The 15,143-nt window shown below is 43.8% G+C and overlaps 1 protein-coding gene across 1 annotated transcript in view; it reads right to left on the bottom strand.

Moving 5' to 3' along the window:
- Nucleotides 1–15,143, bottom strand: part of CSMD1 (CUB and Sushi multiple domains 1) — a 1,564,948-nt gene that overhangs the window by 62,362 nt on the left and 1,487,443 nt on the right. The window contains exon 51 of the mRNA XM_077771883.1: nt 11,243–11,416. Within this exon, the coding sequence (XP_077628009.1) occupies nt 11,243–11,416 (174 nt within the window). The remainder of the gene's footprint in view (nt 1–11,242; nt 11,417–15,143) is intronic.

Below are 15,143 nucleotides of genomic sequence, written 5' to 3'. Positions count from 1 at the left end.
CATGTGACGTTCAGCATCACATATGACTCACACTGCAAGACATCACTCGTTTATCAAGTTAACATTTATTAGAAATGTTTGCTCTTGCAGAACACTCACAGAACAAGTTATTCAGGATCCAAGGTTTTAATGTACTTTCGAGTAATGCATGTTAGAGTGTTCTACAATTATGTATATATGTAGAATTTTAGAAAGGAATTTTGTGTTTTGGAAATGTAAATAAGTTTCATTTTTTTACGTATTCTATAGATACCAGTACAGATGTTGGCCACCCTATCTCCCATGTCATAGCACGTGCTATATGGACCCCGACAGAGCCCTGCATTCCTTGGTGTGGAATCAGCAACATTAAAGGGAACTGTGTAACTGGATCTCTCTCCTATCATAAGGTCATATTCACACACACACACACACACACACACACACACAATCCCCCCAGCCAAGAGTCCACTACTGTAAGGTTACCTTTTCACTATGTTAGTTTGTATCTGTACAAATACTAATATTGACCTGGGGATTAAAGCTGAATACATTTATACATTTTTAGAAAATCTATAAACCAAATATTCAGCCTTCTTATTTGCTTTGCGATTATACATACTTATTGCTGAAAATAAAATAATAATCATTGTAAGTGCCCAGTGCCTGTGTGAGAATTAGAAATGCAATTTGTTTCATTCTTCCCATTCTGGGCAATAACGGTGGCTTTGGGCTAAAGGCAAGGTTATTTGGCAATGGATTCCAAAGGCGATTGACAAAATCTTCTTGAGTATTAACAAACAGTCACAAAATGTCAGACGGCTCAGATCCACTGACATGCAGAGAAAACACGTTGGCATTAAACACCATTGGATGCATTCAAATCTTCAGATCCTACATATTAAAGGAACGCATCTGAATATGGAGAGAGGAGACTTTTATCTTCCACAGGTGGGATTTCTAGGGGCACTGCTCAGCAACTTTGCCTAAGTCAGAGAAGCTGTGGTCCCACGGACAACAAAGGAATTTTCCCGAGGACCTGTAGGTATCTGCTTGTCTGAGGAACATGACACTTTTTGCATCAGTACATCTAAGGAGGGCCCAATCTTTGCCACAAAATATATTTGTCTCAAATCTTTTAGACACTTCTTAGTGTCAAGAGAATTATTTTAAGCCATACTTAATATAAATAAAATTTTCAGGATCTGAGTAGTCTCTGGGGCTTTCAGAAATCCTTCACGTGCCCCTTTTTGTATAGTTCCCCAAATAATCACTCTATCACTTTGCACGTAGGTCCTTCTTTACCCTTCCCTGTCTGTGTGCATGCTCTCTCTCTGTCTCTCTTTCTCTCTCAAAAACAATAAACTAAAAAAAAAAACCCAAAAAACAGTACCCAGACTTGTAGATATTTTTGCTGCTTTGTTGTGTTGTAAATTCAGCAAATAGAGACCTAATTTTTGTCACTGTTCGTCTCTACTAGCAGAGTGAATTCTGAGAGCAGCGTGTTGCTTCACACACCAGCCTCGAGCCCGTGCCTGAACCAGAGGAGGTGTCTGAACAAGCAGGTGGCTTCTTTTCCACGAGCACGATGACACTTTAGCACAGGCCCTCATTTCCTGTGACTACCAAGGGCACTCCCCCAGGACAGGCTCTGTGCGGGTAAGCCAAGCTTCCGTACCACCTAGGCCACTTCCTGTACTGCTCCAATCTTAGTTTCTCGGGTGAACTCTCTCCATTTCTGCTTGTGGAGATTTCCGTGATCCCTCAAAATGGCTTCCGCCATGGCCCTTCCGCCACCGGCCTCGCTCCCACCCCAGCTTTCTCTCTTCTGCCATTCATTAATCTCACCTTTTTATTAAAGGTACTTGGTATTTATCTTATTTATTCCTCTGATTATAAATTCCTGAAAAAAGAAGAACTGCATCCTATTAACCTTTACATCCTATGCCATATTTCCTGAGGAACCAAATGAATATCGTTAGATAATATTCAGAAATAGAGACAGAAGCGCTTGTGGCTGGGGAGCATTTTGTGACATTTACCTCCCAGCCACGGATGATGCATACGTAAAATGTGAAGATTAGCACTGGCTGTTTCCAAATATTTTCCCTCCCCCCATATCATACAGCCTAAATTTTAGACGGAAGGTTCTGTGCCAGAGATGAGGGGTGGGGGCATAAACTTTCTGCTCTGACACCATCTTTTGCTGTAATACAAGCGTTGCCATGATTGACTATTAAATTTTTTTTACATGGATCTATCATAAAACACCAGGCGTTTGCAGAATATGTTCCAATTTTATTCTCTAAGAACTATGAAAGAAAATGACCTCACAGTATTGTTTTGAGTCATGTCATCTAGCTGTTTTAGCCATATGAATGTCAGGGTGATCTTATATGTACAAAAGAATTCATCTCTTCACAGGCCATTATAGTATAGCAAAGGCAACCTTATTTCGAATACTAATCTAATAAAAAAAGATCATGTTCTTTGTGTGAGAAGCATCTCGATCTATCACTGACATCTCGAATACCACGCATTAGAGAGGTGGCCAAGTGGGGGAGACGATGTGTTATTACGTGTGAAAAAGTCTAAAAGATATAAATGTTATCAAGAGATTAATGTCGGTCTCTACAGCAGGAGCGTGGATTACAAGTGTACTGTGTCATCTCATCTACACCGCGTGCTCTCTGCTGGGCTCAGTGGAAACTGCCACAGGGAAGATAGACAGAAGCAAATAACTAAGGGGGACCATGGGGATCATCAAACTTCCCCAGTGGACTAGAAGGTTCCTGATGAGTAGATGTGGGGTCAGTATTCCCAGCACGCAATTCCCCAGCCCAGGGAGATGTGCGGCATCGCACAGCACAGATGGTAATTACAAGTCCTTGGTGATTCGCAGAGCGCTGGGAGACCCCAGCAGTAAGGTGAGAATGACAGCATTGATTAAGTGCAGGCAAAACCTTATAAAAAGATCCTCTGGTGTACACAGACAGAGCCCCTTTGCCTGGAGGTAGGCTAAGTGATGTCGGCACAGGGAGGTGTCTGGCTTCCCTCGATGCATCCTGCCTCCAAGGTTCTGGTGTAGGATTCAGACCAGCGAGCTCCAACACAGAGTGGAATCGGTGCCAGACTGTTTGGCGAAGACCACCCTTCATCTCCTTAAACACAGCTCCCCTGCAGATGCGGACCCCGTGTGACAGTGCTGCCCATCCACACGCTCAGCTGTGTCTGCCACAGTGATCGTCACAGGAATCTGGCACGGGCTTTCCTGCTGGAAACCGCTGGAAATAGCCATCGTGCTACAGCTGGAAATGGGATCCATGCGCCGCAGGAAACAGAAGCAACGTCTTGGGCCCAAGTATTTATTTTTCAGTAACCATTAAAAAACAACAAGATGCCTCAGAGACTTGGAAAAATGCATTCGTCCAAGTATTTCGCATTACAAGGAAAAGCATCTGGGGCACGGAGTCAATGAGGCTCGAAGTCTAAAGCAATCCTACGTAAAAGCTTACCAAGTAGGCAGCTGCCTTCTGCGTGAACTGGTCTTTGCATTTTGGGGCAGATCTAACATGTCAAAGAATAAACAAAGGCAAGGAATTTCTTACACAGTCTGAAAACTATTTTTCTGCGCAGTGTCTGCTGTTCCAAACGAATGAATGAAACTACACATCACTAATGTCATGAGCAGCCCTGGCTCCTGCCTTTGGTAGATGTATTTAATTCATTTTACTTTTGTTTCTTTCTTTTCTCCCCCCCGTCCCCATCTGATTAAAACTTAGAGATCTCAATACGTGTCTTCATGTTTGGCACTATTCATCCATCAGGACTGATGCTTGTGATGTGAAACAGTTTACCAAAATGGGTTCATTCCATCTCTCACTTCATACCATTTTAAACATTTGAAAATAGCTATTATTTGCTTCCTAACTTTGCTCTCAGTCAAAGTGATGATCACAGGCTTTCCAAACATTCTTCAACTATCAGGTTTACTAGATCCTTTACCACAGGTTCATGCCAGTTCCACACCGTCCACTTAAACTATTTCACGGCAGCAAAGTCATCACCGTGGATGTGGACTTCCTAGCCCGAGAATGAGGTGGGTCCTGTTCATGAAGCCTGGGCATCATCAGCCACAGGGCGACCTCTGTATACAGGAGCCTTCTGTTATTGAAAACACCAAATCTTTCCATGCGTGCTAGGATTTCCTAATTTTCTCCTCCTCATGTGCATTGGAAGGTATTTCATTTTTCACTTGGAGGGAAGTTTTCCATGAATTCCATGATTTTCATGTGGTTTGTCTATGATTGAAATTGATGAGATTCTGAATCTGTCGTCAAATATTTACTCTTGCTCTTTTAGCTAGCATCATCATGTCTCCGCCCAAGAAGTGAACAGAAGTCATGGAGTGGTCTAGAATGAGGGAGAGAACCACACAACTGGAAATCTGCTTTCTAGTCACATCAGCCCAATGATCGACATCACTGTGGAGAGCCCCTTTGACAACTGTCAAAAGACAGCACAGAGCCCTTACGCTTTCGTGGCTGGAAGAGTCATAACCGAAAATCATGATCTACATCTTGCCAAAATTCAGGAGCACCACTTCTAAAAAGTATTTCTAAACACCCACCTAAAAGCAAGGTCAGACGAAGATGAATCCGGACATGCTTGTTATTTTGTGAAACTCTATGTCTTCTTCATGGACACGCATCACCAAAGTCTTCCAAGTAATTGAGTTGATTATCAGCTCTATATATCACCAAATTAACAGATCCACAGTTTCTGACGGGTTGCTTCTTTCCGAAAAATCACACCAGACACTTCTTGAATCCTACAGTACCTCCTTTCAATAACGTGCCACTGACAGGGGTACTGGCGGTGGCTTGGGAACCTCCTCCGGGGTCCCCTCAGCCACTCCACTGAAACTCTCAAGTTCTCTTTGACAGACTCCTTCTCTCTCCTGGGGTTCTGGTTTCTGATACAAAAGCAGGTTCTAACCTTTGCAGACCAGAACGATTCGGACGCAGAAGACAGAAGGAGGCGGCGGCTGAGGCTGAGGCTTTACTTGGGCCACCCACTCACTATTTCAGTACCAACCACAATGAGTGAATTAAGTTCTTATTTCAAACCTAAAGCCTACATGGTCCTTAGATTTTCATGGTCCTGAATCTTTTTGTTGTGCCCTGCTTCTGGGGAATCTGTCCTTCACGGCATGACCTTCACCTCTATTTAATTCCCTTTATACATTGTAGGGTCATCGTTTTGCTTGCAAGTTGAGTTTCTTGTAGACATTCTCATGTAACTGCCTCTGTTTCTTCGGGTAATTTTCCATTTTCTCCTCATTGGGGTGGTTTCTCAAAGTCAGAAGTTTGGGGGTTGTTTTGTTTTGTTTAAAAGGGGATGTCTCTTTTAAAGTCGAAGCCGGGATTTTATCAATTATTTGCCTTGATTTTTAAAAAAAAAATATTCTCACTGACTGCCTCCATTGTCAGTCACTTTCCCTCCATTGCTGTCCAGCTTACCCTCATAGGGTCCAGGAGGACCTGAAAGTCACCCAAGGTCACGCAGCTGGGTAAAAATCCAGATTTTCTGGAGATCCATAACCATGAAACGGACAAAGGAACAATTCAGAGGACAAGAAATCGAAGGAAAATATCGGCAAGACAGGTAAACAAGAGGTCTGGGAGCAGCGCAAAATGAAGGACAAGATTAGCCACGTGTGACGACAGAGGCACTAACCTCCTTTTGAGTCACACGCCTTGGGTTGAGCAGCCGTCTTACAGCCAGGCTCATCTGACTTCCAGTTAACCAACCAGCTCCACCTTACTGGTCAGAATTAGCACAGCGCACACTGAGCACTCTTATTATAGCTTCTTTTGAGAAATAGAATTACTGGCAAAACAACACAAAATTTGCTCGGATACATTAGTTGCATACCCTAATGTTAAGGAGTCAGTGTTCCATGCTCAAACCACCTAGGTTTCAGTTCTGTTTGTTATACTATTGATTTTACAACATGGGACGAATTCCTCATTGATCTAAGTTATTTCTTAGCTATGAACGGGAGTGATAAATACTTCCCAAGCATTCTAAGGAAAAGTCAATAAAACTGAAAAGTGTCTTGTACATTTTTCATTATCGATAAATAACATTATTCAAATTATTGTATCCAAGTAAGGCATCTGGGTGACTTTCAGGCTATGGTGGCATCCATTATTTACTTCATCAAATATCTGTGCTACAGTTAGGGTTGGAGCCTCTATTCCCTTTATCAGTCTGACCTGTTCAGAATTTTCTCTAGCGCTGACTTTACCTCTGTTCTCCTGTCTCCCTCCTTCCCCCACCCCAGCCTCGGCCTCGTCTCTATGGGTCCCACAGACATATGTTCTTACCGGGTTATACTACGTAATCTGGACATAAGTGATCTATTATTCAGGAGAAGAGACACCTTTCGCACTCCATGCACACGCGTACCTCATTTTATTGTGCAGATACCGTATTTTTATCAAGTGAAGGTTTCTGACAACCTTGCACAGAGCAGGTAGACTCATGCCATTTTTCCAACAGTGTATGCTCACTTCCCGTCTCCATGTCACATTTTGGTAATTCTTATAATATTTCAAACCTTTTTGTTATGATTATTTGTGTGATGGTGCTCTGTGATCAGTGATCTCTGCTGTTACATTGTAACTCAGTTTGTGGCACCACAAACCACGTACATATGAGACAGTGAACTTGACTGATGAATGTCGCGTGTGTTGTGACTGCTCTACCGACCAGACACTCCTCCATCTCTCTCCTCCTCTGGCCTTCCTATTCCCTGAGACATGACAGTATCAAAATTAGGTTAGTTAATAACCCTGCAAAGACCTCTAAGTTTTCAAGTGAAAGAGCCACACATAGCTCATTTTAATTCAAAATCTAGAAATGAATAGACTTAAGGAGAAAGGCATGTTGAAAGCCTTGATGGGCCAAAAGTTAGGTCCCTTGAACCAAACAGCTGGCTAAGTTGTGAATGCAAAAGAAAAATCCTTAAAGAAAATTAAGAATGCTACTTCAATGAGCATACAAATAACAATAAAGTGAGATATCCTTATTGCGGACAAGGAGAAAGTCTGAGTAGTCTAGACAGATCAAACCGGCCTCAACATTCCCTTAAGCCAAAGCTTAATCCAGAACAAAGCCTGAACTCACTTAATTCTACAAAGCTGGGGCAGATGAGGAAGCTGTAGAAGAAAAGTCTGAGGCCAGCAGAGGCTGGCTGGTGAGATTAAGGAAAGAAGCTGTCTCCATAACATGAAAGCGAGGTGAACCATCAAGTGCTGATGCGAAAGCTGCAGCAAGTTCTCCAGAAGGAAAATCTAGCTGAGGTCATCCAGGAAGGTGGCTACACTAGGCAACAGATTTTCAGTGTAGACCAAACAGCCTTCTGTTGGAAGAAGATGCCAGCTAGGACTTTCACTGCCAGAGAGAAGTCCATGCCTGGCTTCAGAGCTTCAAAGGACAAACTGACTCTCTTGTGAGGGGCTCATGCAACTTGAAGTGGAAGCCAACGCCCATGTACTGTCCTGAAAATCCTAGGGCCCTTCAGAATCCTGCTAAATCTACTCTGCCTGTGCTCTGTGAAGAGAACAACAGAGCCTGATGACAGTACATCTGTTTACAATATGGTTTACTGACTACTGTAAACTCACCATTGAGATCTACTTATTATTGAGAGAAAAAAAGAAGATTCCTCTTAAAACACTGCTGCTCACTGACAATGCACCTGGTCACCCGAGAGCTCTGATGGAGACGCACAGTGGGGTTAATGTGGTTTTCACGCCTGCAAACACAGCAACCATTCTGCAGCCCAAGGATCAAGGAATCATTTCAACTTTCAAGTCTTATTATTGAAGAAATGAATTTCATAAGGCTACAGATGTCATAGATGGTGATTCCTCTCATGGGTCTGGGCAAAGTAACTTGAAAACCTTCCAGAAAGGATTCACCATTCGAGATGCCGTTAAGAACATCCACAACTCATGGGAAGAGCTCAGAATATCAACACAAACAGGAGCTTGGAACAAGTGGACCCCAGCCCTCATGGATGACTCTGAGGGATTCAAGACTTCGTGTTGGAAGTAGAGGCAGATGCTCTGGAAGGAACCAGAGAACAAGAATCAGAAGTGAGGCTTGATGATGGGATTGAATCACTATGCTCTCGAGATCAAACTTGAACAGATGAGGAGTTGCTTCATGTGGATGAGCAAAGAAAGGGATTTCCTGAGACAGAATCTGCTCCTGGTGCAGATGCCGTGAAGACCGTTGAAATGACCACAGAGGACTGAGAACATGACGTAAACGGGTTTGAGAAAGCAGCATCAGGCTTGTGAGGACGGCTCCGAAGCTGGAGCAAGCTCTACTGCAGGCAGAATGCTGTCGAACTGCCCCTCATGCTGCAGAGAAGTTGTTCACGAAAGGAAGAGTCCATCTAGGTGGCAAACTTCAACGCTGCCTTAGCTTAGGAGACTGCCACGGCCACCCCAGCCTTCAGCTACGCCCACCCTGATCAGTCAGTGACCACCAAAACTGAGGCAGGACCCTCCACCAGCCAAAAGGTTATGAGTAGCTGAAAGCTCGGATCATGGTTAACAATCTTGAGCAATAAAGTATTTTTAAATTAAGGCATGTCCATCTGACCCTTGAACAACACAGGTTTGAACTGTGTGGGTCCACATACACAGGAGTTGTTTTCAAGAAATACAATTCAGTACTGTAAATGCATTTCCTGTTCCTTATGATTTTCGTAATAGCATTTTGTTTTTTTTTTTTTAAATGCTTATTTATTTATTTAGAGAGAAAGGGGAGGGGCAGAGAGAGGGCGAGAGAGAATTCCAAGCAGGCTTCACACTAAGTATGGAGCCCAATGTGGGGCTTAATTTCACAACCATGAGATCATGATATGAGCTGATATTAAGAGTTGGACGATTAACCGACTCAGCCATCCTGGTTTCCCTTAATATTTTCTCTAGCTTACTTTATTGTAAGAATACGGTATGTACTACACATAACATACAAAATATGTGTTAATTTTATATGTTATCAGTAAGGCTTTTGGTCAACAAGAAGCTATTAGAGGTTCAGTTTTTAGGGAGTCAAAGTTGTCTGTAGATTTTCGACAGCATGTTGGAGTCAGTGCCCCTAAGTGCCGTGTAGTTCAAGGGTCAACTGTACATTATTTGTTTTTACACACAATGCTATTGCACACTTATCAGACTACAATATAGTGTAAACATAACTTTTATGTGCACTGGGAAACCACAAAATTCATTTGACTCACTTTATTGCAATATTTGCTTTGTTGTGTTGTTTTAGAACCAAACCCACAGTATCTCCAAGGTATTTCTGTTTTATGAGTTAAACTTTCAAGTCTTAGTGGTATTTGTGCAACTATATTTATGGACTTTTGAAATATTTACACTAAGTTTATTACCCATTCTTTACTCGTTTTATAAACATATGTGGCAATATGTCATATCTAATATTTTTCTCACTGTCGTTAATATTCTCTGCCTCTTCCAATTTATTCATTCCTTGGATTCTAGAGCAAGCTCCTACTACACTAATGTTTTGTATATTATTGTCCAGATGTTTTTATTCCTCTTTCTTTTCAGTTTCAATTCCTTCAGAACACTCCCTCCCCCAAAAGCTTCTAAGAACTACTGCATTGTACCTAAGCCATACTTTGGGGCACATTGGCCCAGACAACTATACACTATGTTCTTTCTACTTCAAATGTAAATTGTCACTGCTTTCCATTATCAAATTATAGCAGAGATGTACATTTCTTAGACCACCTGGTTCCCTTCATAGCGCCAAGTGCCACTCCAGGTAACAGAGAAGACCTACTCCAAAGGAGGGCTGCCTTAAGGAGAGTGGTACTCAATGGCCAGACATTTTATAATAACACTTAGGAAGGCAGAGAGAATCTCAGAAGCACTAGCAACTCTCAACACAAAATACTACACACATCCAAGGAAGTTGCACAGTTTACTGAAAGCCATACTGACCACAGTCTGCAACGATCTATGTATTTACACACATACAGTTTGCTAGCAGCTTCCATATAGGTATGACAGTAATTTAAAGGAAGCAGGTGTCAAGGGCACCTGGGTGGCTCAGTCGGTTGAGCATCTGACTCTTGACTTCAGCTTAGTCTATGATCTCACAGTCGTGAGATCGAGCCCCACATAGAGCTCTGTGCTAAGCACAGAGCCTGCTCAAGATTCTCTATCTTTCCCTCTGCCCCTCCCCCTGCTCATTCTCTCTCTCTCAAATGAAAACCATAAAGAAAGAAAGAAGGCAGGAGTCCTTTCATGGATAAAAGTGAGAAACTCCTTTGCTGGTTGATTTTCTCTGGAATTACTAGTTTAGATTCATTCTCTGTCTCTCTTCTCTCTCTTTCTCTTTTCCCCCAAATTCTTCTGAGCATTTCTTCAAATTATATCAAGTAAAAAGAACAGATTTTTGTTATTCTAAATTTAATGGTCCTGGCCTCATTCCTGAAGTGATTTCCAGCCCATGGAGAGTCAGAGGCTTAAACCTTCCAGCTTCTATAGCTTTCGAGTGATTACAAAATTATTGCGACCCCACCAAGCGGTCAAAAGGACAGAAGCAGTTAACACATGTTAAAGATTACTTGGAGACCGACAGGAGCATCATAAACCTGTGCTTGAAGCTGCCAATTCAACAATTTCTAATGTTTATTCACTCGATTACTTCAATGAAAAACGTTTTCAACTCCATTTTTTAAAATCATCATGCAGAAAAATTTAATCTTTAAGCGAAGGAAGAACATCATTGTGCACACATTCTTCTCGAAATAATTCGTTGTACTTCTGCTGATGGATCTTAGTCACTTCCACTTACTGACACAATTTAAAATTTCCTTTAAAGAGGAAGTATGTAACATTTTAGAATATCATTTTTGTGTGTCCCACAATGATGGCATTACATGCGATGATACCCTCAGCACTGTATAAAATGCTTTCTAAGTCACTCAAGGCAATGTGTGACTTTCATTTATCGGCCAGATTAAAAAATCAATCCCTCTCGGTACTTCAAGAAGAAGTCATCGTGTGAAGCGTGGCCCTGAGTGCTCAGGTAGGGTTTGCTATCTCTGCTGGAACATTCAGAGCAAGAAGTGTTATGCTTTCCCCACCACAGTCTATTTGTCAGGCTTGTCGGAATTAAAGAAGTAGCAGAAGGTGGATGGACTTACCCAGACATCGTGTTTCGGAGCCGCTCCAGAGTCCATTTGCTAAGCATTCTCTGACGTGAGACCCTACCAATGTGTAGCCGGTGTTGCATGTGAATATAGCTGTGGCCCCATAAACTGTGAGCGTGCCGATCTTGTTGCCATTCGGCGGAAAGGAGAGACTTCCACATGAGATCACTGGGGGGAAACAAAAAGCAGATATTATTTCACGTCTTCAGATTATCCTTTGCTTCACCATGACTAAAGCTTCAGTCTTCATTTTTACTGGGGACAGCGCTGTCTGCTTAGCGTTAGATAGGCCAACCGTCTAAGAGGCTTAATGTTCCTCCTCTTACGCCCCTGAAATCAAAGAGCATTTAGAGTGGATTCCAAAACCGTGCAGTAGATAGACAGAGTCCCAGGGGAAGGCCAGTCGAGTGCGTGGGCTGCCCGCCCGCCCCTTCGTGTGCATCAACCACGAGAGCCACATGGAAGTTACTGGACACCTGTTGCAAAGCGGGAGTGGTCTTGGCCAATGCCATCAGCCACACAGTCACGTGCAATGAAAACTGAGGACGCTCGCGTCCACAGAAGGCCTAGCTCCCTGTTTTTCCATTTACTCATGACTTGCTGGCATCACGAGCTCCATATACATGCTGACTCTGTGGGACATGTGGAGTCTTTCTGAAAATTAGAGAAGTGTAGAGTCTAGGTCTTCGGTGGTTGAAGCTGGGGGAACTGTGTGTCCCCGATTCACACCCATGTTCCTAGCACGATTATTCACAGCATCCACTTTCAACTACAAGATGACTCCAGTCTGGCAGATACATTAAGTGATCACTTTCATTATTGATCATGATCGCACCACCTGACTCCCTGCACTACAAACCCAGAAATGTTTGAACATGCAAAAGTCTGGAGAATCTCAGGGGAAGATGAAACCATACCGTAATCAAGGCTGAGTGTCCCACAGAGGCTGACGTGTGGTTTTGCATGTGTAAGAACCAAGGGTCTGAAGGGCTATTCTGAGAACACTAAGGAGATACTGCTACACTGAGCTATCATGTGTAAAGGATTCAGGGCAAAGGCAGCAAGTAGCTAATAATTACTGAGTCCTTATTAATAGTAAACTGATCAGAGGGGGCAAATGTAGCTAATAAGAACCCAGATTCTGTCTCCAGGCTACTGAGGTTCAATCTCAGATTTGCCAATTACCAGTATGGCCAGTTTTCTCCAAGACTCTGGGTCCTCATTAGCTCCTCTCTTAAGAGTTGCTATGGGCGCCTGGGTGGCTTAGTCGGTTAAGCGTCCGACTTTCGCTTAGGTCATGATCTCGCGGTTCGTGGGTTCGAGCCCCGCGTCGGGCTCTGTGCTGACTGCCAGCTCAGAGCCTGGAGCCTGTTTCAGAGTCTGTATCTCCCTCTCTCTCTGACCCTCCCCTGCTCACGCTGTTTCTCTCTCTCTCTCCTAGAAATAAATAAAAATATTAAAAAAAAAAAAGAGTTGCTATGAATGCCGGCCACACAGAGCTGTGTGCCGACTCTAATGGGTGGGTGCGTGTGGGTGCTAAAGTGACACTCCGCACCAGGTCAGGGCAAAGTCAGGGCTAACCAATGCTGAGTCGACCTAGGGACCTATTTCATGAGCTGAATCAGTGTCAACACCTTTACTGATGGTTTAAGTGAAGACGAACTTGATGGGAGTGCCATTTAGACCGGTGTTGTGAAGTGAGTTGATCTTACTCCCAGGGGTCCTAACTGTAGCTGCATGTCAGACAGACACAGGCAGGTGGTGTGTGTTCTGGGGAGGATTTCTTACCAGGAACTCGGACATTTCATCTCTAGAGTAGGTCGTGATCAGAACGTTACTGTCATTGAATTACTGGATTCTGGGGACACTAAACTCTTAGGGCTGTATCTCATGCATTTAGTGATACTGCTAACACATTTCCTGGACCAAATGTCAATGAATTTGAGCAGAATTTAATTGTTTTCTACAATTTATTATGAACTTTTCATTAAGCCTTTCCCAAACACACTATGAACCTCACCTTGAGTTCTGATATTTAAAGGTCCCTGTACAGCCACTTGGGCTACTTGTCAGAAGCGTGTCAACCAGCAGTGAGGTCCTCTGAGGTCTTACCGCACCTTCAGTAGAGTCCAGCAGAAGGTGCACCCTGCTTTACTGCCGCCCCCCTCTTTAGCCTCCATTGAAAATATCCCTGTGGTGAGAATATTTGCGGTCTGTCCCCCGCTAATGTTTGCTGGCCTGTAAAGAAGCACTAGTGGAGCAAACTCACAGCTTCTCAACAGCTGGACAGCAGCGACTCTGACAGCGGCACTTTTGGGGGGCAGGAGACCTGATGAACTAGTGACGGTGGCAGCGCTGACGTGGGAAAGCTGCCCAGACTGAGAGGGAGGGCTCCCCAACATGCATGCGCGCGTGCACGCACACACACACACACACACACACACACACACCACACTCATAACACACATATACACCACATATACACGTATACACTTTGTCAATCATCAAAGGTAGAGCCTCATTTCCATGTTTTCTCCTCCCACGTTTTTAAAATGAATTCTTTTTTCCCCTTTCGCCTTCTGTTAGAAACGTGTTCTTGCACACAGTCTGCAGCACCTTCGCTGAGATGTCAGAGCAGCTTATACCCAGAGGTTCTGCACTGGGGGCACCCCACCTGCCCCCCCACCCCGCGATGCGTTGTCCATCCCGTCCTTCCTCCCTGTGACCAGGGACCATGTGTCTTCCCCCTGGCCCAGGGAAGCCTCCTTTCTCCAGCCTTCAGTTCTACAGTTACATTCATCCTGTGACACGGTGCTTCTGTACCTGTATACAAGGCCAGGTTTCTTATGGGAAATATGGATATGGTTAGTGAGTGTGGCAGATAAATAGAAAGGCAAGAGTAGGCACTTGCCCATACGTTCCACCTGGAAGAGTCTTCCTGAATGTGCAGGTGGACGTGACACAAACATGAGGTGACGTGCCTGTGACTGGGGCTGTTTATCGTGAAGATAGGGTCAAAGGACATGTGATCATTTATAAGTATGTGAAGGAGTGCTGCGTAGACCACAGTCTGGGATTGCTTGATTAGGCCCCAAGGAATGACGCTGAGAGGACTGGTTATAAATGAAACAGAAGGAGGTTTATGGAGAGCCCACGAAAGATAAAGATGGAACTTAAATCTTGTGTCCTTGTCTCTTTAGGGATAACCATTGGTGGTTGGTTCCCCTCAAAGATGCTGACTGCAAATCTAACAGTTTCAAGGTGGGACTAAGGTCTCTTGTCCTGTGTAGCCCTGGATACCTGGGTTTGGGCTCAGCCTAGAGTTAGGATAACACAAACCCTTCAAACAGTGGTGACTAGCCACTGATGTAATACTTGTTATGGATATACCTACAGGGCAGTCAAGGGTCATTGCTTCATCTGGAGTCCTTCCTGGAGGCAGAGATTTGAGTCACAGGAAGATGTAGCCGAGGGGCAGTGCTAGGTGAGCACATGTGGCCTCCAGGAGATCAGGGCATTTCCCAGTCCAAAACCAGCAACAGAGTAAGGATTTAGCCACAAACTGTGTGGACATGAATTCCACCAACAAGCAGTGCATGGAGGCCCATCTTCCCTAGTTGGGCCTCCAGATGAGGACACAGCCAGCCAAAACCTTTATCTCAGGCCTGTGAGATCCTGAGCAGAGAACCCAGCTAAAAAGTGGCAAACATCTCCCCCCAGAAACTCTGACATAATAAATCTGTGTTGTTTTACATCACATTTGTGATGAATGGTTCTGTAGCAGCAGAGAATGAAGACAGGTCCTCAGCAATGTTAAACACTCTAAGGTGCCCAGGATGAACAATCCTGAGAACCACTACTGTCAAAGAGGCTGGGCTGTATTTCTCATAGACAT

Source organism: Crocuta crocuta, unplaced genomic scaffold (assembly GCF_008692635.1).
Source record: "Crocuta crocuta isolate KB4526 unplaced genomic scaffold, BGI_CrCroc_1.0 scaffold111, whole genome shotgun sequence".
Taxonomy (NCBI): domain Eukaryota; kingdom Metazoa; phylum Chordata; class Mammalia; order Carnivora; family Hyaenidae; genus Crocuta; species Crocuta crocuta.
This window is presented reverse-complemented; position numbering and strand designations above follow the sequence as displayed.